This window comes from Lycorma delicatula, chromosome 6 (assembly GCF_047948215.1).
Source record: "Lycorma delicatula isolate Av1 chromosome 6, ASM4794821v1, whole genome shotgun sequence".
Taxonomy (NCBI): domain Eukaryota; kingdom Metazoa; phylum Arthropoda; class Insecta; order Hemiptera; family Fulgoridae; genus Lycorma; species Lycorma delicatula.
This window is the reverse complement of record NC_134460.1, coordinates 2,114,722-2,142,360: the sequence shown is the minus strand read 5'-3', so window position 1 is coordinate 2,142,360 and position 27,639 is coordinate 2,114,722. Positions and strand designations below refer to the sequence as shown.

Below are 27,639 nucleotides of genomic sequence, written 5' to 3'. Positions count from 1 at the left end.
TGATGCTCGTAATAAAAATAACTGACTTTTTGCTCTGATTACACTGATAAACATAATTTTTGTTTCTTAAAAATGCAATACATGATTTTAATCTGGTTTTTGTTGCTGAAAACGAATATGAACCAGAATATTTCTGTCACCCACCATTTTTGAAAAATCTTTAAATTTTAATTAAAGGATTTTTTCATTTTTCAACATATAGTTAGCATTTTAAGCACCTATATTGTATTTGGATACCTCATTTTTTATCGTTTAACTTTATTAACATAATTTGTAAGCTATAAACAATACTAGACAAATTAAATCATACCATAGTCACATATTATAACATCAAATACTGAAGAGTAAGCCTTCATGAATAAAATTAATCATGTCTGTACAGGTCAAAACTTGCGTTCAGACAAACCAATCCAGCTGCAGTCAACAGGTCATTCAACATAAATCCCCTGGGGCTGTCAATTGGACCATGCCACCTTCTAGTTCTACCGATAGAGTAGTTGGCACATTTCTGGTCTGATGAATTACCACCTGATTTAGTAATATTATAAAATCCAATTATTTCAGGTCTATTTTCAGCACTTTTGCTGACTGACTTATCATGGTGCATTGTAGACCGTAAATTTAGTCTCTCCTTTCTTTGAAATATATGAAACAATTGTTTTGTCTCAGGTGAAACCAAAATTTGAAGAATGAATTTTTTGTTTTTAAGGCTGGCAATATTTTTCTTTTGTTGCAATGAATCGTTCCTACATAAGTTAGACCTTTCATGTCAATTCATCAACAAGCTGTAGTGATTTGAATCAGCTGTCTGCTGTTATATTGAAAAACAGGTTCTGCAAGATGAAGATCAGACGCATCCTGATCCCCTAGGGGAAGACACTCTCCAACCCCCCCTGCGTACTTAGCCCTAATGGACTTTACCAGAGGTCATCTTATAAAACTCAGCATATGATATCTCTCAGTCGTTTCGGCTCAGGATGCCACCGATGCAACAAGCCACAAGCGATATTCCAATCGGTGTAATGAGTAACTAATTCAGTTATTTTTTCATTTCTGTGTTCAACTACCTTTATCATCAATAAGAAGCCACGAGCTTCTAGTAGGCCTAGCTTCTAGTGGCTGCACAGGTTTATTATTCTATTATACCAGGTAGTTTGCTAGCAATATTGCTAGCTCTAATTCTACTAAATGCTGGCGGTTTTTTTGGTCCATTTAAATATATGATATTTACTAAAGTAGAAATTTGCACTTCCATCTATCTTAGCATTGATTGATTTACCATTATCTTCAAAAATTCTTTAATGTTAATCTGACGACTGTGAATAACATCTTGCCCTCGACCTTGAACACCCATGGGTTCACATGCTTCCCCACATTCATGAACAGAAACAAATCACCATCATGTAGCTGGAGGAAGAGCAAAACCTCTGGTCTCTTTTCACAAACAGAGGTTTGCGTTGTATAAAGTCTTATTCAGTGCTATTTTTGAGGTGGTGATCAAGTGTATACCTTCTCAAGTTTCACAATCTTGCTGTCTGAGAACTGTTACGACGGTTTTGCTAATTCCTTAGATGGTTACGTTCAGTCAACTAAATGCCCAGAGTGTTTATGTAGTTCATGTTGAGTTAGGTGAGATTGTAGAGAGACGGAGCCTCGATGTTGTCCTTCTGCAGCACCCATATGTAGTTAGGGGTGATCTGCCAGGTTTTCATAGCTAGAAAGATTTTTGTGTAGGGCATACTTGTTTGTCTGCTATTTTACTCATGGTAATATACTGAAGATCTATTTTGACACTGTTGCCTGAATATAACTCAAACTCAAGTGCATGTCCCCCAGCTTAAGTTAAACTATTTTTTTACACTATTTCCTTTAAAAAATTTTGCTTTTTATAATTTAATTTGAGATTATATTATATGTCTATAAAAGCAATTGTTTAATGAGAATGTTGATTTATTTTCCGAGTAACAATTTTCATAATCTGTTTTTTATTTTTTACTTTGTTCATATTTTGTAATTTTAGCAACTACATAACAAAATTCTACAACATCCAGTATATTGTGTTCTTCATTTACTTTATTTATTCATTATTTGTTGTTCTTCATTCCCTTTTTTTGTCAGATTTAATGACTATTTTACTCTTGTTTCTACTTTGAAAATGATTATCTCCCCAGCAATAAATCAATATCATTCATTAGTTGCTATTTTGAGCTAAAGTATCATTATCATCAATAAATATTAGTATTTCCATAACTTTGTCATTGGACTGTTACTCCAAGCCAGTTAATTTTATTGTTCTTTCTGTGTACAAATTTAAAACATCAGGGACAGCCTATACAACCTTATTTCACTCTTACATACAATAAAACAGCATATACTTACTTTTATATATTTCTTTTTTGCATTTCAAACCTACTGTTTTGAAATCGTAAAACTTTTTATCATATTCTAAATTGTCCAATTCATTTTCATGACAAACTGTCATGTTGGCATTGGACTGCATATCTCACAACTACGCTAATATATTTCCTCCAAGTACATGGGCATGATCACATTCAACTTTACTTTTCTCCAACCAGTCTTTTTGATGGGTAAAAGCTGGTTCTCTTTTTTCATGTTTTTCCTGAAACCAAATTAGTCTATACTTGTTCAGAAAACTTGAAATGGCGATATCAAAAATATGTTTTTTCTGCCTCTTGTTCCATTATTCAGTAGATTGTCCATTATGCAGGAAGTCACTTGATAGTGTCTTTTTACGGCAGGTTTCTGACGTGCATCATGATGTGATCAGACTTGCCATTCGCAGATAGAAACTTACAGTTGTTACTTCATATTTCCAATACAGGGATACCACTGAGGAACACCTAGTGAAATGGGATAGGATCCTTCGTATTGTGTGATAACGAAGGATTTATCCTTATGGGTGCCGATGTTAATGCGAAGTCGCTTTTCTGGCACAATGGGATCACTAATCATGGCAGTGGCCTAATTGACAGTTTCATCGCGCAGTACAATTTTGAGGTCTTTAATATTGCAAACCAGTTGACCACTTACGTCGGTACGGGTAACGGACGAAAGGCCTTTTCAGGTACAAATATTGATATCACCATCGGTAGGGACATCCCTGGCAGGGTCCTTGACTAGTCTGTGATCGCTAGATCAGTGATCTAGCGATCATCGGTTGAATCATTTTGAAATAGTGGACGAACTGCACGATGGCCGTCAGGGACACTTTCCTGTTTATTGGGGGCGCTTCCTGCATAGGAGGGCGGACTGGCCGAAATTCTTCTCTTTGTTGGAGTCCAAACTGGAGATTTTTTCTCGAGTCTTTGATGGCCTGCCATTAGATGTCCTGGCAGAAAATTTCACTTCTGCGGCGGTGGCGGCGGCTGAAGCCGCCATTCCTAGAGGCATTGGTCGGGAACGTATATCTGGATGGTGGTCTCGGAATCTGACAGCAATGAAGCAGTCTGTGTACCGACTCAGAAGGCCTGTGCAATGAGAAGGCCCTAACTACAAATTACCGCAGAGCGAGGGCTAGGTACTTTCATAGCATTAGGTCCTCCAAGCGTAATTCTTGGCGCTCCTTCGTTCAGGGGCAAGGAAGTAGAGACACTTGGGGCGTTGTGTATAGAGTCCTTGGACATAAACCCAGGAAAGATGTCCTCTTATCAGCCTTGTCAATCCGTGAGGGTGTGGTAATTGATAAGGACCGTGTCCTTAACATTTTGCTGAACGATTTACTCCCGGCACTATGGTGGGTGAGTGTCATGCCATCGGCGTGTCAGGCGGGAACCCACCGCGTTGGTCTAGTGGTGAACGCGTCTTCCCAAATCAGCGGATTTGGAAGTCGAGTGTTCCAGCGTTCAAGTCCTAGTAATGTCATTTATTTTTACATGACTTTGAATACTAGACGTGGATACCAGTGTACTTTGGTGGTTGGTTTCAATTAACCACACATCTCAGGAATGGTTGAGACTACACTTCATTTACACTCATACATATCATCCTCTAAAGGATTATCTGAAAGGTAATTACCGGAGGCTAAACAGGAAAAAGAAAGAAAGGCGTCAGGCGGGAAGTGGCGATTTTCGAGATCACTGAGCCGAAAGTGCGCCAGGTGATCTGTAGTATGCACAAGGCCCCCGGATATGATTGTATCACAGTGGAGCTCCTCCTCCGAACGCTTCCAGTACTCCTTGGTCCTATAACTAGAATATATATTATGTTGCCCTTCGCTGGCCACTTTGCGGTGTGTTGGAAGCGTGAAGACTTGTTGTTGTTCAAAGTTGGCGACAAAGATGCTACTGTTAGTTCTTATCGACCACTAACGCTCTTGCCAATGATTGACAAGATTTTTGAAATGGTCCTGTATTTGCGTATTAATGTTAGATTGGCCACTGATATGCTAATGGACAAGCATGTGTTTTCCGACCGGGCAAGAGCACTGTGGATGCCATACTAAAGGTGATGAATATAGCATAGTCTAGTCCATGAAAAAATGTATTAAGGATTTCTCTAGACCTGTCCGTGGTATTTAACAACTTATGGTGGTCCTATGCACTGTTTCAGGTGCAGAAGCATAAGTGTACACGAAATGAACTAGAAGTGCTTTCAAGTTATTTCAGCCGTCGGACCGTACCCCTGCGTGACGGCGGTTCGTTAGGTTCGTAAGACCTTAACTAAAGGATGCCCTCATGGCAGTGTTCTGAGTCCTCTTCTTTGGATCATAGAATTCGATTAGATGTTGTGCTTAAGGTTGCCATGTGGTTGTCATGTCGTCCCTTAATGCTGACGACGCGCTGCTATTGATTGACGGGGATTGGCGCAACGAGGTAGAGTTACGAGCTGCTTGTGAGACACTCCGACTGTGAAGTCTCCAACATAATATGATTTTCAGCTCAGAGAAAACCGCAATGATGTTACTTAAAGGCCGATTGGCTGCTACCCGACGAATCCGGGTCCGGATGGCTGTCTCCCCATTCCGTACGTTGCAACTTAAAAATACCTGGGTATTATCCTTGATGAGAATTTTCGGTTCAAGGACCATCTACAGTATGTAGCAAAAAGGCCGCTGATGCCTTTTATGGAAGGAATCACGAGGAGGTTAAATTACCGTACCATGCGTATCCTTTACAAAGGTTTCAGCGAAGCTATTATCCTGTATGCTGCGCCTGTCTAGGCTCACCGCATGGCTTTTAGGTATTGCGCGGATATTTTGCTGCGGGCCCAGCGACTCCTCTTGCTGGCTTTTAGAGGCGGTTATAGAACAGTCTCGCGGGAGGCGGTCTGTATTATAGTCGGGGTCAAACCAATAGATATCTTGGCTATAGAGCGTAAGGAACGCTATATTTCCAAGGTAAATAACCTATTGACGTCGGAAAGAAAGCAGGAGAGAGAAGACCGGGGCCTTGCGTCTTGGCAGGTCAGGTGGGACGAATCCACCACAGGTCGCTGCACGCATGGTATATTTCCTTTAGTGTCAGATTTAGGTGCAATTAGATGAGTCTCCCTCGGTAAATCACACGTTTCTCTCTGGGCATGGTGCCTTTGGGAGAGTTTGGCTAGGTTTCGTTTGGTGGATTAGAGTCAATGCTCAGATTGCGGGACTGATGATTCAGTGGACCACGTCCTTTACGTCTGTCCGCGATATGAGGTCAAACGTTCAGGAGCTGTTAGGAAACTTGAGAGAATACATTCCTTTCTGGATCTCCGTATTAACTGGATGATCCGCGAGGAGTGGTCTTTAGTGGCTGGTTTTCTTCGCGCCCCTGCGTTGTGTAAGTCTGCAGAGGGAGTTTAATCGAGGTACTCGATCGTGGTAGGATCCCGGGTGGCTAGGGTTTCGGTTTAGGCATTGGATTGATTGGAGGTAGGCGTATTGGCATCGCGCCACTACCCACGTAACGTTGGTGGTATTGCTTTTGTTTGTGATTCTCTTTGGGGTTTCCCCTGGCGCGAGTGGCCGCGCCGCAGGGGTATGGTAGCCCGTGCGACCGGGGGTGTGGCTTCCCTCCGCCAGTGGCGATCGTAATCGTGACTTCGTAATGCCACGCGAGACAACATGATGAAACCGGGTTATGGTGCGGGGTTTTACCCGGCTCCTGCGTGAACCGGAATGAGGTTGGGTTCCCCTTTTTTTTAAGTGATCTAAATTGGTCGACCAGTGATTTTCTATGTTGCGTAAAAGTAATTTTGATTGGTATCAGTGTAGCACAGATTTAACTTTAAACTCGTTCGTTTTCTGAATCATTCATAGTCACGAACGGTGTTGTCAAATCTTTGCTGGGCGCGGGGTTCGTGCTTCCGCGGTTTCGGTCAGTTAGTTTGAAGGAATCATGTTAGATTGGATGTGAAGATGTCCGTTTGAGGCCTAAGTGAAGGCGAAATTTGATTTGTATTTTTCTGATGCAAATGTCTGCCGAACCATATACATCGGTGGCATCCTGACCGTAACCTTGCTGATGACTGTGAGATGTAATCGGTTAAGAGGGTCTAAAGACGACCTCCGGTAAAGCCCCTCAGGGCTTTGAACGGAGGGGGTGGTGTGGCGACCGGTAACGTCACAGTGTGGTTGTCTTCACCCTACGGCGTTGGGATGGAGGAAGAGCTTCCAGCTATAAAAATTTACCAAATCCCACTCTGCTTTACTCCCCCCCCTACAAGAAAAAGATGAAGAAAATTGACAAAAAAGAAAAAAATAGTTCAACATTAAATTACACAATACACACAAAACATTTTATTAAAAATTGTAGCAAATGACAATATTAAAAACATTGAAATTAAAAGAAGTAGAAATTATACTTTTAAAATATTTTTGTTATACTTACATTTTAATTTACTTTAACAAAAATGTTGATAACATTTTATTATGGAAATTTTGCCCAAACCGATTTTGATTACATTATATGAAATATTATAGTAACTGAATATATTATCCAAATACATACATGTTAAGTAACTGTAGTCAATTCTCTGAAAAATATTTGCCCAAGAGATCATAAACGACTCTTAATGATAAATATCAGAAATCAAATTACAGAAAACTGAAAATCATAATTTATGTTCAACTTTTATCGATAAATTAAATTTGAATGTTGACAGAATAAATATTTTAAATAGAACTCTTCTAGTTGTGTATTATATGTTTTTTTATAAATGAACTAATGTTAAATATTTATAAAGTTTTAAAAGCTATAACTCATAAAAGATGCAATAGTCACAATAAAAAATTCATCCTTAAAGAAACAACCTTTTTATATTGCTATAACAGTTTTATTGCAATTTGAATTCTTCCAAAAATATTAGCAAAGGTCAGAGATGAAGTATTTTTATTAAAACTGACTTGATAAAGAGACGCCAGTTATTCATTTTATCTTTGCGTTTGCGCCAAAATCATTTTTCATTGAAACTTTTTTTGGAAGTCTACATGCCAAAAAGATAATGTGATGAACTGGGTTTAAAATTTTCAAAGACATATTAGTTAGTGAATGACCCTTCCTAACACTTCTACAATTAGTTTATTATTGATAAAAAATTAATCTCAGTATGAATCCATTGCACAAAGAGAAATTAAAATTAATGGAAAGGTAATATCTACAATAGTTTTCTTTTCAAATTACTTGATGCTGAATTGAAATATTATCCTTTTATTTATTTTGCTAGTGAATTTCAATGCGGTTGTGATTATTCCTGAAAAGAAAATTAATAATTAAAAGTAATATAAATTAATAAATTTATTACTAAAATACAATAAAATATAAACTTTGGATTATTCTTTTCTAATATTACTAAATAAGTAGCGATTCAATACTTTTTTATTTTTTAATTAGTTATAATTAACTCACCCGTTTCGGTAAGAAGGATGGAGTAAGTGTTTAATAATTCAAAACGCTATTGTAACTAAGAAAAATGATTTTTTTCAAAGTATTATTTTAATACTATCTAATTTTACCAGTTATTCTCTTACAAACAAGTACCAGAAAAGTAAAGGTTATTATGCAAAATTTACGTTAGCAGTCTTTAATATTAGTATTAATGGGATAAAGACATGGAAGATCTAAAAAGAGATCAAAGCAGGTTTCAAACTTGAGAAATTGCATTTACCTTTAAACCTTCTATTCTTTAACGGTGAGGTTAAATATAAGAAATTACATTTATGAGAGCAATCAAACAGAAAATTAGAAGAGAATGAGACGATTTTAAATTAATATATAAGAGATGATCTTAAACAGCAGAATAGTCACGGAGTTGAGGAAACGATTGTGATGGTATCAGTATAAAGAATTTTTATACACCTTCAGCCAAGAGTGTTAGAAGAACTAGAGACTGAAGGAAAGATACCCAAAACAAAGTCTAAGGGCATGATAAAATAGGAAGTTAAGGAAAATGTAAAGAGAAGGGGTCACATGGCAGCAGGAGGAGCGGAGTGGGAGGATGATAGACACAAAGGCCTATTGTGTATCCAGGCTCGGAATAGCTGTAAGAGACCAGCTTATATATAAAGGTAAGGTTTTTTCATACAATGAATTTGTATAAATAAAAAATTGTTTATTTTAGTAAATAGTTTAGCAAATTCTATCTTAGGAGCAGAATATGACTATTTATGAAATTAAATTTTCAACTTAAATTTTGTTTTTTTTCACATTTAATTCCTTCACAGAGATTTCTGCTTTATCAGAACATTTTGTGTAGGATTAAATTAAAAACACTATCGTCTCAATGACTAATACAGTAAAATTAATTATTCTGCACCGTGTATGTCATAGATAACTAATGTTTTTATATTATAATTTTAATTTAAATATAAGTTGAATAATTTGAATTAAATGTATTATTTCTCTAATCTAATCATCATGTTTAAATCTTACTTGTTCATTTTATTGTTAGTTAAAAGGCATTTGGTTATCTAAAAGTTGGAGGGGGGGGGATATGGAGCAAATATACCAAATATGGAGCATGGGAATGAGTTTTGACAAAATGGAGTATTTGGTTCTGGACAGTGATGAGAATGATATCCAGTTGAAAACAAGTATATTAAGATGTTCAAAGAGTTCAAGTATTTTGGAAAAATATTCAGTAATCAAGTACGGCTTTTATGAATTAGATAAGTAAAGGTTAATGAGCCATTCAATGTCTGAACAAAGGAATAAAAAGTATTACTAAAGAGAGGATTTATTAGAGCGTGGTAGAGAGTATTTCTCTATGCGGGCCAGAAACTTGGACTTTGACCAAGAAAGATATATCAAAATTGCACAGTTTTGAAACGGTTGCTATTAGAAGTTATGGAGTTGCTTCATTGCAGCATGTTTCCAAAGAATAGTTAGGCAGCTGACATTGTTGATAGAATGTAGATATCCGGTTACAAAAGGTTTGGGATTGGTTCCCACCCAAGAGAAGACAGTGAGACAGACCTCTGTGTACATGGATGTGTCTATTTGGGGAAGCTACAAGATCCTCTCATGGAGAGGATGTTTTGTTAGAGAATCATGGTGCTGATTGCGAAAGATGGTGTAGGCCATAAAAATCTTGTAAAAAAAAAAAAAAATAAGTTTGTGTAGATTCTTTAATTCTAACTTATTTAACATAAATATTATTGAAGGTATTAAATTAATCTGCTATAACATTTAAGATAACTTTTATTTCTTTTTTTATGACTATCAGAAATAATTGATGTTGAATTTTTTTAGCCTTTGCCCCCTCAAAAAAAAACTTTTCCACCCTGATAAAAACTAGCAATCTAGTCTTGACAAACAAATCAAACCTGTAAAGTGGTTATATGCATCCATTTGTAAAGAAATGTCAAATCATCAAAACTCAAGCAGCCTTTTAAAATACATTCTTAAAGATAAGTTTTTTAGTATTTAAAATATTGCAAAACTTACAAAAGCATAAAAATCCTGGCTTCTTTTTATTAAACTTATCACAAATGTTTATCGCCTAGGTTTTGCCTTAGACCATCCTTTTTTACTTCTTTCTCCATCCTCCTGATGGCCTCCACTTCTGAATATAGTGTGTCTGAGACCTCAAAGATTAAATTCTCTTCCCTCTCTGATACCATCGATGGAGAGGATTCCCTATGGCTGTTAATAGATGACTTCGATGCAAATTGAGTGGGGAATATTGCATCAAAGTATAGACTGGATGCACTTCCGCTGAAAGTTTTGGGGTGGCTGAAGTGCTTGTCCTCTCTGTTGGAGTCCTCTGTGCTTTTGGAGGCTCCGTAGCTGTATGTTGAACAATCTGTCTATCCAGATCCTTCTCTATCTTAACCTGTATTGCACCAAACTCAGACGTCTTCTGCATCCTTCCCACACCTTCCTTCACCTAATGACCGGTCAAAAGACTGGTGTTTTTAGATTTTCAAGATATCTCCTTAACATCTTATGCACAACATCCACTGGTATGGCCTGCGTCTTGACTGGTCTTCCAGCTTTTTTACCAGAGAAGATTCCATCCTAGTATCTATGATTCTTTCAATCACAGCTTTAAGACTTGGTGCAAGAGTAGAAGGCAACTGTTCCTTGTTAACCGTTTGTGAAGAAAGGGCAGCAGTTATTTCTGCATAAGTTGTTGTCGGTCGACGTGTTTGGCTGCTGAAAATTTTCCTTACTTCAGGATAGCTTACTTTTTGCAGGGTTTTTACCTCCTTGTTAGTAGTCTTCTTTTTGTACACTGGACGGTTTCTAGATTGGCAACTGCGGTGCCCTTTTCAGTTCACACGCAAACTTGGTGGATCTTTACTCAGATCGCCTTTTACATGGATGTGCAGTTTCTGCACTGAATCCAGGCTCCTACTACCCACAGCTTTCAGGGCTCCCATGCATCAACACATGGGCACCTTACTACATGTTTTCCTTCAAGGGGGCATGTAGACAATGGGAGAGTCTCTGTTACACCTGCTATCACATTGATCCTGGCCATCACTTCACAAGGTCTAAAGATGGTGAAAGTCTATTTGTAATAATCATGATCTTCAGGGGACCAAAGAGTCCAGACCTACAGCGATCTGAAGTTAGAAACAGGTTGGGATCATTATTATCAAGATAATCACATGTCTCTGAAAATACTCATTAACCAGTTTTATGTTTCATGTTGCACTAATGTGTAGATGTTACTACCCTAGACATAGAATGTAGATGACATGTTCCAGATTAATAATATATTGCCAATCTTCATGGAATGTGGTAGTGTCTCGGAAATTATTTTATGTTTTTCATTACATGTTTTGTTTGTGTTATCAAATTTATTCATAAATGTTTCAGTAAAAATTCTTGAAATACTCAAAGCTAAAACTTCTGTTATTCATAAACTGCATAGTTAAAAGAGAAAATTGTTATTTTTGAGTGTAAATGTAATGTTAGTTTGAGCAAGATTATCTAAAATAATTCATAGGCAGTGTTTATTATTATTACATTTTTTAGTGTTTCCTCAATTATACAGATTATTTATTTTATTGGAATGTTATCATAAAGGTCTTTTAAAAGTCATAGAAATTTATGTTTATAATTAATTCAATCATTTTATTGTTTATTTTAAAATTTCATCAGATTCTTGTTATTAATTTTTTTTTATAGATAATTAGTTAATGATTTTGATGTGTATTTTTCTTTTTTCATATATTTTGGATCAGTAGTTTAAAAAAATCTTTTTACAGACATTCAAGGATTTTAATTATTTTTACACATTAAATTAGTTAATATTTTTAGTAGGAGTTCAATATTTTAAATATAAACATGATTAAGAATTAAGTATTTAAGAAATGAAAATGTTTTATGCACAATAAATTAAAAAAAAAAGCTAATGATGATTCTGCTTGCTAATTTTTAATGAGTAAAAGGTTGCAAGTGAACTGTAAGAAAATTTTGAATTTAAATTTTATAAAAATAAAACAAATTATGTTAACTGCAGTAATAATTTATTTCTAAACAAAGGCATAGTAAGTACAATTATTGAAATGTTACAGTAAGAAACTGTACAGAATATTAGAAGACATGAAAATATAGCTACTACAAAACATTAGTACTGATTTTGGTTGTATCACAGTGACCAGATGGGGGCGAATGGAGCATCGATGGAACAGAGAGACAAATTTAAAATTTAAATAACTTTAACCTTTTGCAGTTACAACACTTTTTCAACTTCTTTTTCATTTTAAATCTGTTTGATGCACACCTGGGGAAGTAATTCCCTATCCAGCAATACCAAATTTACGTTGGTTTATGTTGGTGGTGTCTTAAAAATGTTGCAAAACCATTGTTTCTCCTGAGTATATTATATACAGAGAGAAGTGAATAATAGTAACTAAAATTTTTACTTGCTGTTTCTCAGGTACAAGTACTCTAGTACATGTATGTAGTACAGGTACAGTATCCAATAGTAATTACAAGTAATAAGTGTCAATACAACTACAGAAGTTAAGTATAACCTCAAAAATTAGTTAATATTTATTTTTTTAACTAATTTTTGAGGTTGTACTTGACTTCTGTAGTTGTATTGACACTTATTACTTGTTATTACTAGTGAAATACTGAAAGTAACAAGTACTTATTTAAAATTACAAGAATCAGACAAAGTACTAATTTTTCAGAATATACATGTTCATTTTTAAAATTGATGTTCATTTTTTTAAATTCTTAATGTAATGGAAGTTGCAGCTTTTATAGACATACATGCACAAAATCTGGACTGAGTGAAGAGAACTTAATTCCACTTAATTTTAATTAAATTCCAGTTTATAAAAAACAGTTACTTTATTTTGAAAAACAATCTGTGGTGATTTTAATGTAGCATTTTTACTAGAACATAAAATAATGAAACAAGTGGTAGTGTCTTGAGGTCTGAATTGAAAATGTAGATTTTATTGCACTAGTTCAGTGGTACGGGGTATCATCAAGTTATATTATCATTTTATATAGTTTAGAGGTAAGAAAAGGTGATGAGCTCAGATGCCTAAAGGGGCAGTAGATAGATCTAGGCTGTTCCTAATATCGATTAAGATGCTGGGTAGAGAACACCGTGTTATAAGTCGAATAATTTGGTTGTGCACTAATGTAAATTACATAGGAGCAGATCATTTGGTTTCATATATACTAAAGAGATGGCTCATCATTGTCCAATAGGAGACTTATCATGGGTGTTGAACATAATGTACCTGTAGCAAGATGGATAAATGAATGATGGACTACATCGAACATCCTAAGAGTAGCGACTCATACAGATGAATAAGCCACATAGCCTTAGTCCAAGTGGAAACAGAACAGAACTTGGTAGAAGTGCAACATGCATACTCGATTAGCCTTCCAACAAGTATTAGACAGAATTTTCAGCATGTCTAGCACTTTTAGACATTTTACCTTCAGCTCTTTTAAATGTGTTACCTCAACAATAATTCTAGGTTTTTAGGATTATTGTCAAACAACAATTCTAAAAATCTAACCTGTGTGCATGGTTCAACTAGTTCACCATATAAAAACAGTTGAGAGTCAGCATGTTCTCTCAGCAAGAAAAGCAACTGCATTTTGTTGGAAAACGTGAATCTAGTGGTTTTAAACCCCAATTCTAAACGGTTAATTGTGCTTTTCAGAAGCCTCTCGGCAGCAGCTAAACTTCTACAGACAAGGTGGATTGTAAAATCATCTCCTAATAATTAACAAATAACAGGTTTCCGTCTGCAGTTTACTATAGCATTTAAAGCTACGGCAAACAAGATAACACTTCCCTGCAGTACTCCATTTTCTTGTGTGAAACTGTCAGATACTGTCATTCCAACGCAACTCAAAAGGATCTATTACTGAGAAACCTCTGATAAATACAAGGAGATTCCCTTGTATACCCCATTCTTGCAGTGAATTAGGATCCCTCTCCTACAGGCCGTATTGTGTGCCTTTTGCATATCATAAAATTCAGCAATCAGGTTTGGCGATGTAGGAAGGTGTTCTGGATAACAGATTCCAGGGTAACTACATGAATCATAAATGACCTACCTTGGCGGAAGCCGCATTGCTTGGGGACAATTCGGGCATTTCTCTCGGTACCACATTATCCGATGGTTTACCATGTTCGTTCCATCAACTTGCACAGATGCTGTCAAGGAGATAGGAGGATAACTTTTTGAAGGGCATGATTTAGCTTTACCAGGTTTCAGTACAGCAATCACCAATGCTTCTGATCAAGAATCTGAAAGAACCTGGTCAGAAAATATTTTACTGTAAATAGATAAAAGGCATCATAATGCAGTATCCAGGAAATAACAACTGAGCCTGATGTCATTTCCAGGGCAAGTGTCACGGAAATTATTCAACACATACCTTTGTTCATCAAAAGAAAAGGAGCATTTATTTCATTTTGGAAGTCTACAATAACAAATGGAATACTTCTACCTGCAACTTATATCTCATAAACTCAGGAAAATATGATAATATAAGGGAAATTGACATAAAGGTATTCCCAAACGTGTTTGCCACATCAACTGGCAAAATGAGAAGGATTCCGTTGTTTTCCAGTCCAGTTGGAAGTGGAGACTGTTCTGATTCACACATGACCCGAACTCTTCTCCACACAACCGATGATGGAGTTGTCTGAGAAATGGTATCGACATAATTCAACCTCAATTTTCGTTTAACACACCAAAACACTCGGCGGCATATAGCTTTTGCAAGATTCTGGAAGGCGCAGATCAATTCTGTCATAGGCCTTCGGTTGAAATTAATAAAGCCGCAGGGCTTTATTAATTTCAACCGAAGGCATTCCTTAGTGCATTCCTGCAGTCTTCGTCCTATCAAGGGAGGAAATGCCACCTTGGCTTTCAGATGTTAGAGGATAGATTCACTTGCTCTATTGAGTATCAGGTTTGTAAACATGGCTAATTGGTGGATTGTGTTTCACTCCTGTCATATTGGTTATAGGAATTTATATGGTGGTTGGGATTTGGAAGCCTGGCAGGCTTCATATGATGTTTTAATAGATCCCTTCACAGGGATCTTGGTAGTTTGCTGCGTAGTTGCTGCAGCGGTAATTTTATTTAATGGTGTACCAACTGAAGTGGTTTTTGGTGAACCACTGTCTGTCTTTCCACCAAAAATATCCTTCTTCGGGTCTCTTCTCAACGCTGCAATAGCAGAAATGAAGGATTTTAGCTGGTCCAACAAAGCTTGGACCGATTTGGTTAGTTCTTTGTATGATGTGCACTTGTTCTTCTTTTGCACATTATTAGAAAGAGCCTGGACATAAGTTACACTGGGCTGTACAGGATTCCTTACGTTAAAGGATATTCTGAATTCCCAACGAGCCATAGGAAGGAACACTTTCTGCTCCATACAGATTTTCAGTATAGTGTTCTTCAGATCTTCAGACCTTGCCAAGTGTGAACCTTTACAATTTATACATTTTTCTATTTCAGTGCATGTGCCATCATCATCATGTCCCATACAGCTGCACGCATACAAACTTATTTCTTTATGTAACCAATTTTGTTGTGACTAAAACCCTGACACTGAAAGCAGCGTCTTGGGTTTAGTATATGTGGTCGCACACGAACAGAGTGGTAGCCAATTTTTATTCACTCAGGGACAGCTAGAATAGAAAAGGTTACAATAAGTGAGGATGTTGGTGCATTAACACCATTCTCCTTCCTCATTATCCTCTGCACAGATGTGACTGACTGCGGTGATAGTTCTGATATTTCTAATTATTTGATACCAGCAAAGTCATGGCAAGACCTCTCTTGCTGAAATTTAGTAAACTGTGCGGCTCCTTTCTTTATGGTTTTGTCCTTTCTGATGTACTTAAGGGCTAGGAGCTTCAGATTCTAGTCTAAGCTTTTTATTAAATTTCAGAGGGCAGCAACTCATTACAATGCACTTATTTATTAGCAATGGAGAAACCTTAGGGAAGGATTAACCTTCCTAATTATACACAAAAAAGAAACCGTACACTAGAAAATTTAGCACTCACTGTTACATTTCTTGTTTCCTTATGTCCTGACACATATTCAGTTGAGAACGTTGGTCAAAGTATTTTCAAATTCTTCCATTTATTAGTTTCTTCAAGTGGACCAAAAACCACCAAAAGATTATTAACTGGGACTGAAAAATCGTTCGAGACTCACTACATGGAGCCATTCGCCAGCTGGCATGATAGTTTCCATCTTGGATTACCATTGCATTTCATAATGTGTCATAACACCATCAAGTGTAAGTGTAAGAGGAAACAGTGTAAGATATTATGTTGCTGGGTAAGGGTACATGTTGTAATTTGCTTAGTGTTTGTAATGTGGGGTGGTGTATATGTACATCTACATAGGCATTACTCAACAAGTCTTACCTGGTACTCGAGTTGTTACACATCACTAGATGAGACTAATGAGTCATTTGTTGAATAAAAATGCTGTTATATCACTGAGATGTATAAACAGTCCATTTCAATGGGAATCACATCATATATGATTTGATATCGGTCTAAAGTTTTATCTCATTAATGTATAGCCATTTGCAACACTGATCCTGGACTGCCAGTTTAGTCAAAATTATGGAATTAAGTATGATGTAAATATTATGACTGGTCATAAAAGCACACTTTTCTACAATATAACATTGAATAAAAAAGTGATAATAAAAGAAGAGTTGCTAAATTGATTTGGATTGTCAGCAGATTATCCAAATTACTTGAAGAAAGAAACAGTGGGATTATTGTAAATAACAAAATTTTAAAAATGATTGAGAAATTTTAATTGAGGAAATGGCACTTATAAATTGACTAAGGTGGAAAATTTTAACGTGTTAAATTCTATTTTATTATTACAATATTACCATTGCTTGTATATTTACTATGGAATTTAAAAACAAAAACTTTTACAACAAATTTGTTGTATTAAATTTAATCATTATCACTATCAACTTTTATTCTTCCATTTTTAAAATTTACTTTTTAGGGAAATCTTAAGTAAAGTTACTTATTGGTATCATTTTTTATTAAAAAGAATCAATATATGATGAAAAGTATAATAAAACTTACTGATAGACTCTTTATGTTGTACTGTTGTTACTTATTTTCACTTTGTCCAAAAACTGCATTATATTCTCTTTTTTATCACCTGTAGCCCTATTAATTGTTGTTTTAATTGATTACAGTTTCTCACTTGTTCTATTTCTATTAATTGTAGTTCTTTGACTAGCACCATCTTCTGCAGCTCTGGACTCATTAAACTTTCTTCCGTCTCAAAATTCAACAATTTTGAATGTTGGCATAAACACTAGAAGCATTGCTCACAATTTCAGAAGAGTTGTCAGCGATACATATATCTTTTAATGTACCAACACTAATTTCATCAGAACCTTATGGTATAACAAATTTTCTTTGACTTGCATTATCTCAGTAAATTCATTTTCCCAGCCCCATAACTTGATGTTTTGGTTTTTTCTCATTTCTTTTTCAATTCTATTTTAATATTATTTACAATTTTTTTAAGCTTATGTGTGTCTTTTGTCTTATTTTTTCAAAATCTATCAATATTATATCTCCTGCTTATTCTTTAGCTAACTCAATTTTTAATGCTATTGATCTCTTCAAAACCAAGTAGAGTTCTTAATCAAACAGATTAAAAATTTTTCTACCATTTTCAGGTTTTTGAAACTAAAGTAGAATGATCAAATTATGTTCCATTGCCGTTACAAAAATTAACTTATTTAAAATGATCTGTTAGGAAAAATATGTTCGACTCAATACTGGTGGTTATTAAAATTTTATAACATGCGTGTTACAACTTTTCTGGAAGCAGTGGTTAATGTGTATGAACGTGTCACTCTGTAAGTGTATGACATTTTTACAGTCAGTTCATACTGATTGTTGTCAGTACCTCATTCAATAAGTTTTAACTGTAGTAACAGTAGTATCAGTTCTTCCTTACTTTTTATGTAAACTTAAAGTTATTTCTTTTTTTAAGTAAAATACTTACAAGTAGTGAATGATTTTTATTTATTTCACCTATTAACTCATAAGCAAAAAAATTGAAAACTATCTCTCATGCTAAACAGAAATTACTTGAGAACACTTCTAACCACCACTCAGTAATGTAATCCCTTGCGGTTAACATTTTACATTATTTCCAGTTTTATAAATTGGTTATATCCAACATGGGCATATTATTTATTAGCATATGTATGGCATATTACCTTTATATTAGCATATATTTATGTAGCATATATGAGGGTAAGTCGATTACGAGGGTTTTTTTCAAGGTCCGAACGGTCGCGAAATAAAAACCCGCGCAAAAATCGGACGAACCTTTACGCAGTGTCTCTAGTATGGCCTTCAATCACGCCACGACACTTTGTTTAGTTCTGAACACGCAGCTAGCACGTAAACATGTCTACAACAATAGCATCTCTCGCCAAGTGTGAAGTGCGTGCGGTAATTCGATTTCTTCAGGCTGAGGGGTGTAATGCAGCTGAAATTCATCGACGAATAAGTAATGTCTGAAGAAACAAAAGAACAATCCAAACAGTGGATGCATTCTCATTCTCCTAGTAAACCACAGAAGTTCAAGCGAACCTTCTCCAACAGAAAGTGTATGGCTACTGTGTTCTGGGACCAGAATGGAGTTCTCTTGGTGTAATTCATGGAACGTGGCACGACCATCACTGCAGCCTCATACTGCGTGACTCTTCAACGTCTACGAAGGGTAATTCAGAATAAGCGGAGAGTAATGTTGTCATCAGGCATTGTCTTTCTCCACGACAATGCTCGGCCGCACACTGCAGCTGTAACAAAGAAGCTCCTGCAGCGTTTTCGTTGGGAAGTGTTTGATCACCCACCATACAACCCGGACCTAGCTCCATCCGATTTTCACCTCTTTGCTTACATGAAACGCTGGCTAGGAGGACAATATTTTGGGACAGACATCGAGCTGCAGACCAGCGTTGAAACATGGCTGAAAACACACGGCTCCGTTCTATGACGAGGGTATTGGAAAGTTGGTAACACGCTACAACAAATGTCTATATCGGAGTGGCGACTGTATAGAGAAATAGCGTAACTATGTAAGTACTTGTTACAAATAAATTTTTTTTTTATTTTCACTGTGGTTTTAATTTTGTGACCGATCGGACCTTGAAAAAAAAAATAACCCTCGTATTATCCGCAATGTAGTTATAAATTTTATTGCAATACAAATAGGAAACTTACATATACATCACTTTTCAACATAGTCCCCTTGCATTTCAATGCACTTGGTCCATCGTTGCACAAGCTTCCTGATGCTCTCATAAAAGAAGGTTTTCGGTTGAGCTGCGAGCCAGGAATGCACCGCTTCTTTCACCATTTCATCCGAGGTAAATAGACGGCCCCTTAATGCCTCTTTGAGTGGACCAAACAAGTGGTAGTCAGAAGAGGCAAAATCAGGACTATACGGAGGATGAGACAGTACTTCAAAGTTGAGTTTCCGGAGCGTTTCAGCAGTATGTGGGCGGGCATTGTCGTGCAACAACAACACAACATCTTTCGACAGCAGTCCTCGGCGTTTGCTTCGAATTGCAGGCTTCAGCTAGGAAGTAAGCATCTCACTGTAATGAGCACTGTTTATTATCGTGCCCCTTTTCTCATAATGTTATAGTACTGGGCTCGTGACTCCCAAAAAACCGTAAGCACCAGTTTTCCTGTGGACGGTTGGGTTTGAACGTTTTTTTGCAGGGAGAATTTGGATGTTTCTTCCATTCCATACCTTACCGTTTACTCTCCGGTTTCTAATGATGGATCCATGTTTCGTCCCCAGTGATGATTCTGTCTAAGAAGATGTCCCGTTCGTTACCATAGCAATCCAAATGTTTTTGGCAGATGTCCAAGCGCGTTTGTTTCTGCGACTGTGCGAGTTGTTTTGGGACCCATCTTGCACAGACTTCATGAAACCCAAGTTTGTTGTGGATGATTTCGTAGGCAGAACCGTGATTAATTTTCAGACGATGTGCCACTTCATCAATAGTTCCTCGCCTGTCTAAGAAATCCGTGTCACGTGCACGCTCAATGTTTTCCTCATTTGTGGCGGTAAACGGTCGTCCGGCTACTTCGACATGCGTAACAATGGTGCGACCATTTTAGAATTTTTCAATCCATTCGTAGACACTCCGTTGCGGCAACACACTGTTCCCGTACTGTACCAAAAGTCTTTGATGAATTTTGTCCCCTGATACACCTTCCGACCACAAAAAACGGATCACTGTATGTTGCTATTTTTTGGTACAAACAAGTAGCGGAGCAGCCATGTTTAACAGCAGGGCAGCGATAATGGAACTAACCTAGCAGCATCAAACCTGCACAGACATAACAATTAAACCACGCATGCGACATCTACGCAACACGACAATACTACCAACATAAACAAAAATATAACTAAATTGCGGATAATAATTGACTTACCCTCGTATTTATATTAGCATATTATATTGTACATATATTTATTAGCAACTGTGAGTTTATTTATTGACATATATAAAGTATGCCTCCCTCTATGAATCATGAGACCTTGCCGTTGGTGAGGGGGCTTGAGTGCTCAGTGATACAGAGTAGCTGGACTGAAGATGCAACCATATTGGAGAGGTATCTGTTGAGGGCCAGACTAAGGAATGATTCCTGAAAGTGGGCAGCAACTCATTCAGTAGTTGTTAAGGGCGTAGGTCAGGAGGACTTAAACGGCCATATCAACATCATTCAGTCGTCTGAGTACTGCGCAGCTGAAAGCAGATGCTTTTTTTCCAAGAAAATGTAGTGCTCTGCATTTTTTTCATACAACAATGATGGAGGAGAAACTAGTCTCCCGTTCAGATCTCTGGGTGGGGACACCGATTTGTAATATGAAAGGAATGGTCGATAGATGGGTGGAATATATTGAAGAGATATGTAGAGGAAATGAATTAGAAAATGGTGTTGTACAGGAAGAACAGGAAGTCGAAGAGTATGGAAGGGGAGAAACAATACTGAGATGTGAATTTAAGAGAACATTAAAAGATTTGAATGGCAAAAAGGCTCCTGGAATAGACAGAATACCTGTAGAATTACTGCACAGTGCAGGTGAGGAAGCGATTGATAGATTATACAAACTGGTGTGTAATATTTATGAAAAATGGGAAGTTCCGTCATACTTCAAAAAGAGTGTTATATTCATGATACCAAAGAAATCAGGGGTAGATAAATGTGAAGAATACAGAACTAGCCATGCATCAAAAATCTTAACTAGAATTCTCTGTAGAAAAATTGAGAGGAGAGTGGAAGAAGTGTTAGAAGACCAATTTGGTTTCAGAAAAAGTGTAGGGACAAGGGAAGAAATTTTAGCGCTCAGATTAATAGTAGAAGGAAGATTAAAGAAAAACAAACCAACATATTTGGCCTAGAAATTTATAGACCTAGAAAATTTATATTTATAGACCTAGAAAAGGCATTCGATAATGTAAACTGGATTAAAATGTTCAGCATTTAAAAAAAATTAGGGTTCAAATACAGAGATAGAAGAATGATTGCTAACATTTACAGGAACCAAACAGCAACATCAATAATTGGAGAACATAAGAAAGAAGCCGTAATAAGAAAGGGAGTCCGACAAGGATGTTCCCTATCCCTGTTACTTTTCAATCTTTAGATAGAACTAGCAGTTAATAATTTTAAAAAACAATTTAGATTCGGAGTAACAGTACAAGGTGAAAAGATAAAGATGCTATGATTTACTGATGATATAGTAATTCTAGCTGAGAGTAAAAAGGATTTAGAAGGAACAATGAATGGCATGAAGTCCTAAGCAAGAACTACCACATGAAAATAAATAAGAACAAAGATAAAAGTAACGGGATGTAGTAGAAATAATGAAGATGGACCATTGAATGTGAAAACAGGAGGAGAAAAGATTATGGAGGTAGAAGAATTTTGTTATTTGGGAAGTAGAATTACTAAAGATGGACACAGAAGGAGCGATATAAAATGCCGAATAGCACAGGTGAAATGAGCCTTCAGTCACAAATATTATTTGTTTACATCAAAAATTATTTTAAATGTAAGGAAAAGATTTTTGAAAGTATATGTTTGGAGTGTCGCTTTATATGGAAGTGAAACTTGGACGAACGGAGTACCTGAGAAGAAAAGATTAGAAGATTTTGAAATGCGGTGCTATAGGAGAATGTTAAAAATCAGACGGGTGGATAAAGTGACAGATGAAGAGGTATTGCGGCAAATAGATGAAGAAAGAAGCATTTGAAAAAATATAGTTAAAAGAAGTGACAGACTTATAGACCACATATTAAGGCATCCTGGAAAAGTCGCTTTAATACCGGAGGGACAGGTAGAAGGAAAAAATTGTGCAGGCAGGCAATGTTTGGAATATGTAAAACAAACTGTTAGGGATGTAGGATGTCAGGGGTATACCGAAAGGATGAAACGACTAGCATTAGATAGGGAATGTTGGAGAATGTTATCACTTTGTAACATTTCTGCTACTGTGTAATCGTTGCTAGATGCATTGTTACTCTTTCACTCTTTTTATGAATATATTTTTAAGGAATTCCTTTTCTACCTTCTAACCTACTCTTCCTTTCATCTCTATTTATATACTTTTCTTTACTTTGTTGAGAATTTCTTCAAAATATTTTAGTCATCCTTTCTATTAATTCTATGTTGACATCAACTGCTATTACATCCTTTCTTATGTATGCTCTGATCCCAGGTATATCTCCTTTCCTAATTGTGGCTAATGTTTATGGATTTTTAAATTAATGTTCTCCTGTTTTTGTGTTTAGACTCTATATTTGAAGCTACTGTCGATACATTAATAAAGAAAGATGTCGGTGTAAAAACAATTGTGGTCAGAGAATGTAGTGTCAGTCAGAGAGGCTATTGAACAACAATCATACTATCTGCAAATCCATATCACATAGGCTGTTTGAAGTCAGCATTCAGTGGACTTTTCATAAAAATCTAAACTTTTACCGTTATAAAATTGTAATTAATGTGCACTACATGGACATGACTGTGAAAACTAACTTATTTTTTCCAAAAATTTTACAGTTGATTAATAAGACAAGAACAACTTAGTGATGAGCAGTAGAGGTAATTTTTATTTATCAGGTTTTATAAATTAACAAAACTTCTGTTAATGGTCTCCCACAACAAAAAAAATCACCAAATTTCATGAAACCACTTCTGAAAATACTTTATGGTGCACAATCTCATTTTTTAGAATTATTGAACCATTTATGAAGTTGATAAAGAGAGGCTGTTAATCTGCTAATGTTATCAGAGCATATTAAACATTTTTTGAGTTTTTGAATTAGTTCATAATCTAATAAGAAATACTTTTTTCAGTAAAAGTTGTACGACTTTAGCTTACAATGGTCTTGCAGAATTTTTTCCGACCATCATTTTTAATGTGGTAAAATCATGTAGTCAGTCATGTCACCAGATTTTTCAAAAAGCATTTTTTTCTTCTGGAAGTACTTGAAAACTCAAGTATTTACTACTTATCAATCAACTTTCACGATTCAGGAGTTAAAACCCAACAAATTCAGGAAGAAATTAAATTACTATGAAGATAATGAAAAGACTGAGTGGTGAAATATTCAACAGACTTGTCAGCTGCTTACAGAAAAATAGTATGATGTGGTGGATACCATTTTAAGAAATGGCATGTTAACCTAATCTAAACATTACATTTAAATCCTTTTATGCATATTCACATATTTAAAAATTAGATAAATTAAAGAAATTATTTTAGAAATGGTAAATTCTAAAAAAGCACCCTATATTATTAAGAACAGAAAATTTTATTAAGGATCTAAAACTATATATATACAAAATTAAAAATTCAAATTAAATTTTTCTTATCTTTTCATAGTTTTAGATTTTTAAATAACAAACATATGAAAAAATAATGATTTTTTGGATGGATTTAACAAGTTTTTATTTCTTCTGATATTTTACAAACAATTGGTTGGCTGATAATGACATACATTTTTCAATGAAATCATTTTCAGTTGATATTCATAACTGTCCAGATTTTGTTGTTCTCAGTTGTTATTCTATGTAGTTTAAAACTTTTTATGGTTCATATCATTTCTCCCATAACTTATTGCAACATTTAAAAAGTTTTAGTTAAAATATGTATATTTATTAAAAATGACAAGTAAAAAGATGCAAGTGGTAGAGATAAAATGTACAGGTAGAGTGGATGTTCAAATAAAAAAAATATATTCAGAATAAAAAAATAAACACTAATAATGCCATTTTGTGTTAATCATATACAATATTGAATAACATTTTTTGGCCAAGTGATAATTCCTTTTTTTTTTGTGAAAGTGATCAACAGCTATGGCTGTTGATCTCCTGGCCTGTTATATGCTATACATGTTGATCTGTTATATTCTTGCTCTTTCATAAGAAAAACTAAATAAATAAACAAAAAAATAAACAATAGTCTTCATCTAAATTTTACATTAAAAAGAGTAACAGCTATTAATTTTTGTGGAAAACATCATGTTGACCAGAATTTTGAGAAAACATGTTAATTTTTGGCAATACATGAATAATAAGTTGAAAATAACAATTTTTTTCTTGTTCTTACCACTTTTCTTTGAATGAGAAACAAAAAAAATATATTGTTTATTTATAATATTTAAAATTTTCCAGAAAAAATTCTTAACTTGTACACCTTTTATATGTTCCTAGATATAGAAAATAATTAGGCATTTATCTGAGAATAATGGAACTTAAAAGAAGTTAACTTTTTTTTTAGTTGTATTAATATAACCACCACATACTATGAACAGTCATTGTTAAAAACCATTAACTTTTTGACTTTTTGCCTCAGTCATGTATGACATCAAATGGAAGGCAGATTTTACCAGACTCCATCAATTTATTCTTAAAAAGTATGTTTCTCAACGACTCAGTTTATGAATAATTTACAGTTACAAAAATTGCTGAAGTAGTACATACAATTAAATGTAAGTGTAAAGTTTTATTTTTTTATTTTTACATCCAAAAACATTAACTTGAATGAAACAAAAAAATATTCAGAAATAGAGATGAAGTCCAATTTTAAATGCTCATTATTAATTAACTATTAATCGTTACACTAATTACCTTTCCATTGATGAAGGAAAGTCTTCTAACTGGAGTGAGAATTTTGGATCATTCCAAGGTTGTTCTTCAGCTGATCCAGTTAAAAGATAGAACAAATTTGTAAAAATGAGTACTAATACTGATATCCAAAACACCATTCGCCATTGTGTCAGTGAATTCTGCATAAAAAACATTAAACACAAAAAATACATTTACAGTATTTATTTCTTAATTCATTCTTAGTATTTAAAGTTATATTTTAAATACTACAATAAGATGTAAGCAATGGAGATAAATGTAGTTAATTGTAGTTTTGAACCTACCTAACTGCACATACTGTCTATTTTCATCTTTATTTCAACTAGTTTTATGTAACAGATTTTTGGACATAAATTTCAATAAATTCTGATAATTATTAATGCTGATAACACTACATTGTAGTCATCAATGATTAATAGTTTTATTTTTTTGAGCAAGTATTTATGTTTTGATGCTGTGAACACAGAGTTGTTTTTTTTCCTTGGTTTTGGACTCCTGGTAGCAGATGCCTATCCACCCACAATCTCTTTGGAAATCAGAACATTTTTAATAGTGGAAAAATGAGCAGCCCTTACTGATAAACATTTTTGGTTTATCAGCTTCAGTAAAAATGTTTTTCTTCCAGAAAATAAACAGTCATCTTAAAACAGGTAAGATTTATTTGAATAATTCTTTCAGTTACTGCAATCATTTGGAATATGGAGGAATCCAATTGAACTGTAAAATATTTAATCAGAACCCTATTGGGTTAAAACAGTGTGAAAGGAATTTAGAGAGAACGCAGAAAAAATGAGTAAATATTGATAGTGTAATAGTTTTTTTTTCTATTCTTGTCTGTAATGGTCACAGATGGTGTTAATTTGAAATTTTAACTTCTTTATCAACTCAGTGAACCAAATTTTATGATAAAATGTTTTTAAAAACTTAAGTCTTTTCAGTTGTCTAAGTGACCTTCCTCAGTGATTTAAGATCATCCTCAGACTATCTATAAAAAAGTCAAAAGCAAATAATTGGGTCAAAATGACAAATTACTGTGTCAGTTCTTTGTATGTGTGTGTGTGTGTGTGTGTGTGTGTGTGCACATGCATGCATGTGGGGTGTGTGTATGTTTTGTTGTTGTCACACACAACACACGAGTTATTAAAATTTATGTGGAAGTAATAGCTACAAAAGAAATTTTTGTTTATTTGCTATTAATAATTTGTAAAAAGACTAGGAATAGTTTATTTTAATTAAATTTAATAAATTTTAAAAGTATCATTTACAATTCATAAAAATTATGTTAAACTGAAATATATATTTTGGATAACATAAGTTTGCTCAAAATGTATACCAATGTAGAGCCATGAATGTTACATTTAAAAACAGATTATGTATTAAAAGTCTTACTTAAGTTTTAAATTGAGGACATAATGACAGATCATTTTTACAAACACCAAGTAATCTGATGTAGAACAGGTAAAATACTGTATTGTTCATAATATTAGTCCACAATAGTTGAGAAGAGTTTATAAAACCACAAAAGTTTTTAACAATATCCTGAATTAAGTTTATATTTAATATCAGTGTAATATTTACTTGTGAATAGTTTCAATCAGTAAAAAAAATTCTAATTGCTTTATAAAAATTAATTTTACGTATACCAAAATTAAAAAAAAAGTATAAATTTTTTATCGGTGTACCAAAGATGGTACAAAAGGTTTTGATACAAAAGGCAAAGTCGATAGGTGGGTGGAATATATTTAAGAGTTATACAGAGGAAATGAATTAGAAAATGGTGTTATGGAGGAAGCAGAGGATGTCAAAGAGGATGAAAGGGGAAAAACAATACTGAGATATAAATTTAAGAGAGCATTAAAAGATTTGAATGGATAGACGGAATATCTGCAGAATTACTGCACAGTGCATGAGAGGAAGCGATAGATAGATTATACAAACTGGTGTGTAATATTTACAAAAAAGGGGAAGTCTCATTAGATTGCAAAAAGAATATTATACCAAAGAAAGCAGAAGCAGATAAATGTGAAGAATACAGAACAATTATCTTAAATTATCTTAATCCTTGATTCGTCATGAATCAGAAATCTTAACTAGAATTCTGTACAGAAGAATTGAGAGGAAAGTGGAAGAAGTGTTAGAAGTAGACCGATTTGGTTTCAGGAAAAGTATAGGGACAAAGGAAGCAATTTTAGTGCTCAGATTAATAATAGAAGGAAGATTGAAGAAAAACAAACCAACATACATGGTATTTATAAACCTAGAAAAGGCATTTGTTAATGTAGACTGGAACAAAATGTTCAGCATTTAAAAAAAATTAGGGTTCAAATATAGAGATAGAAGAATGATTGCTAACATTTACAGGAACCAAACAGCAACAGCAGTAATTGGAGAACATAAGAAAGAAGCCGTAATAAGAAAGGGAGTCCGACAAGGATGTTCCCTATCCCTGTTACTTTTTAATTTTTAGGTAGAACTAGCAGTTAATAATGTTAAAAAACAATTTAGATTCGG

At 34.8% G+C, this 27,639-nt stretch overlaps 1 protein-coding gene across 2 annotated transcripts in view; it reads right to left on the bottom strand.

Moving 5' to 3' along the window:
* Positions 1-6,724: 6,724 nt before the first annotated feature.
* Positions 6,725-27,639, bottom strand: part of LOC142326219 (putative inorganic phosphate cotransporter) — a 79,270-nt gene continuing 58,355 nt past the window's right edge. Inside the window, exons 7-8 of one of the 2 annotated variants that reach the window (XM_075368510.1) lie at positions 25,111-25,268; positions 6,725-7,689 (exon numbers count right to left, since the gene is read on the bottom strand). In XM_075368510.1, coding sequence (XP_075224625.1) covers positions 7,659-7,689; positions 25,111-25,268 — 189 coding nt within the window. In that variant the 3' untranslated portion in view covers positions 6,725-7,658. The remainder of the gene's footprint in view (positions 7,690-25,110; positions 25,269-27,639) is intronic. The other variant, XM_075368509.1, reaches the window with a different exon arrangement.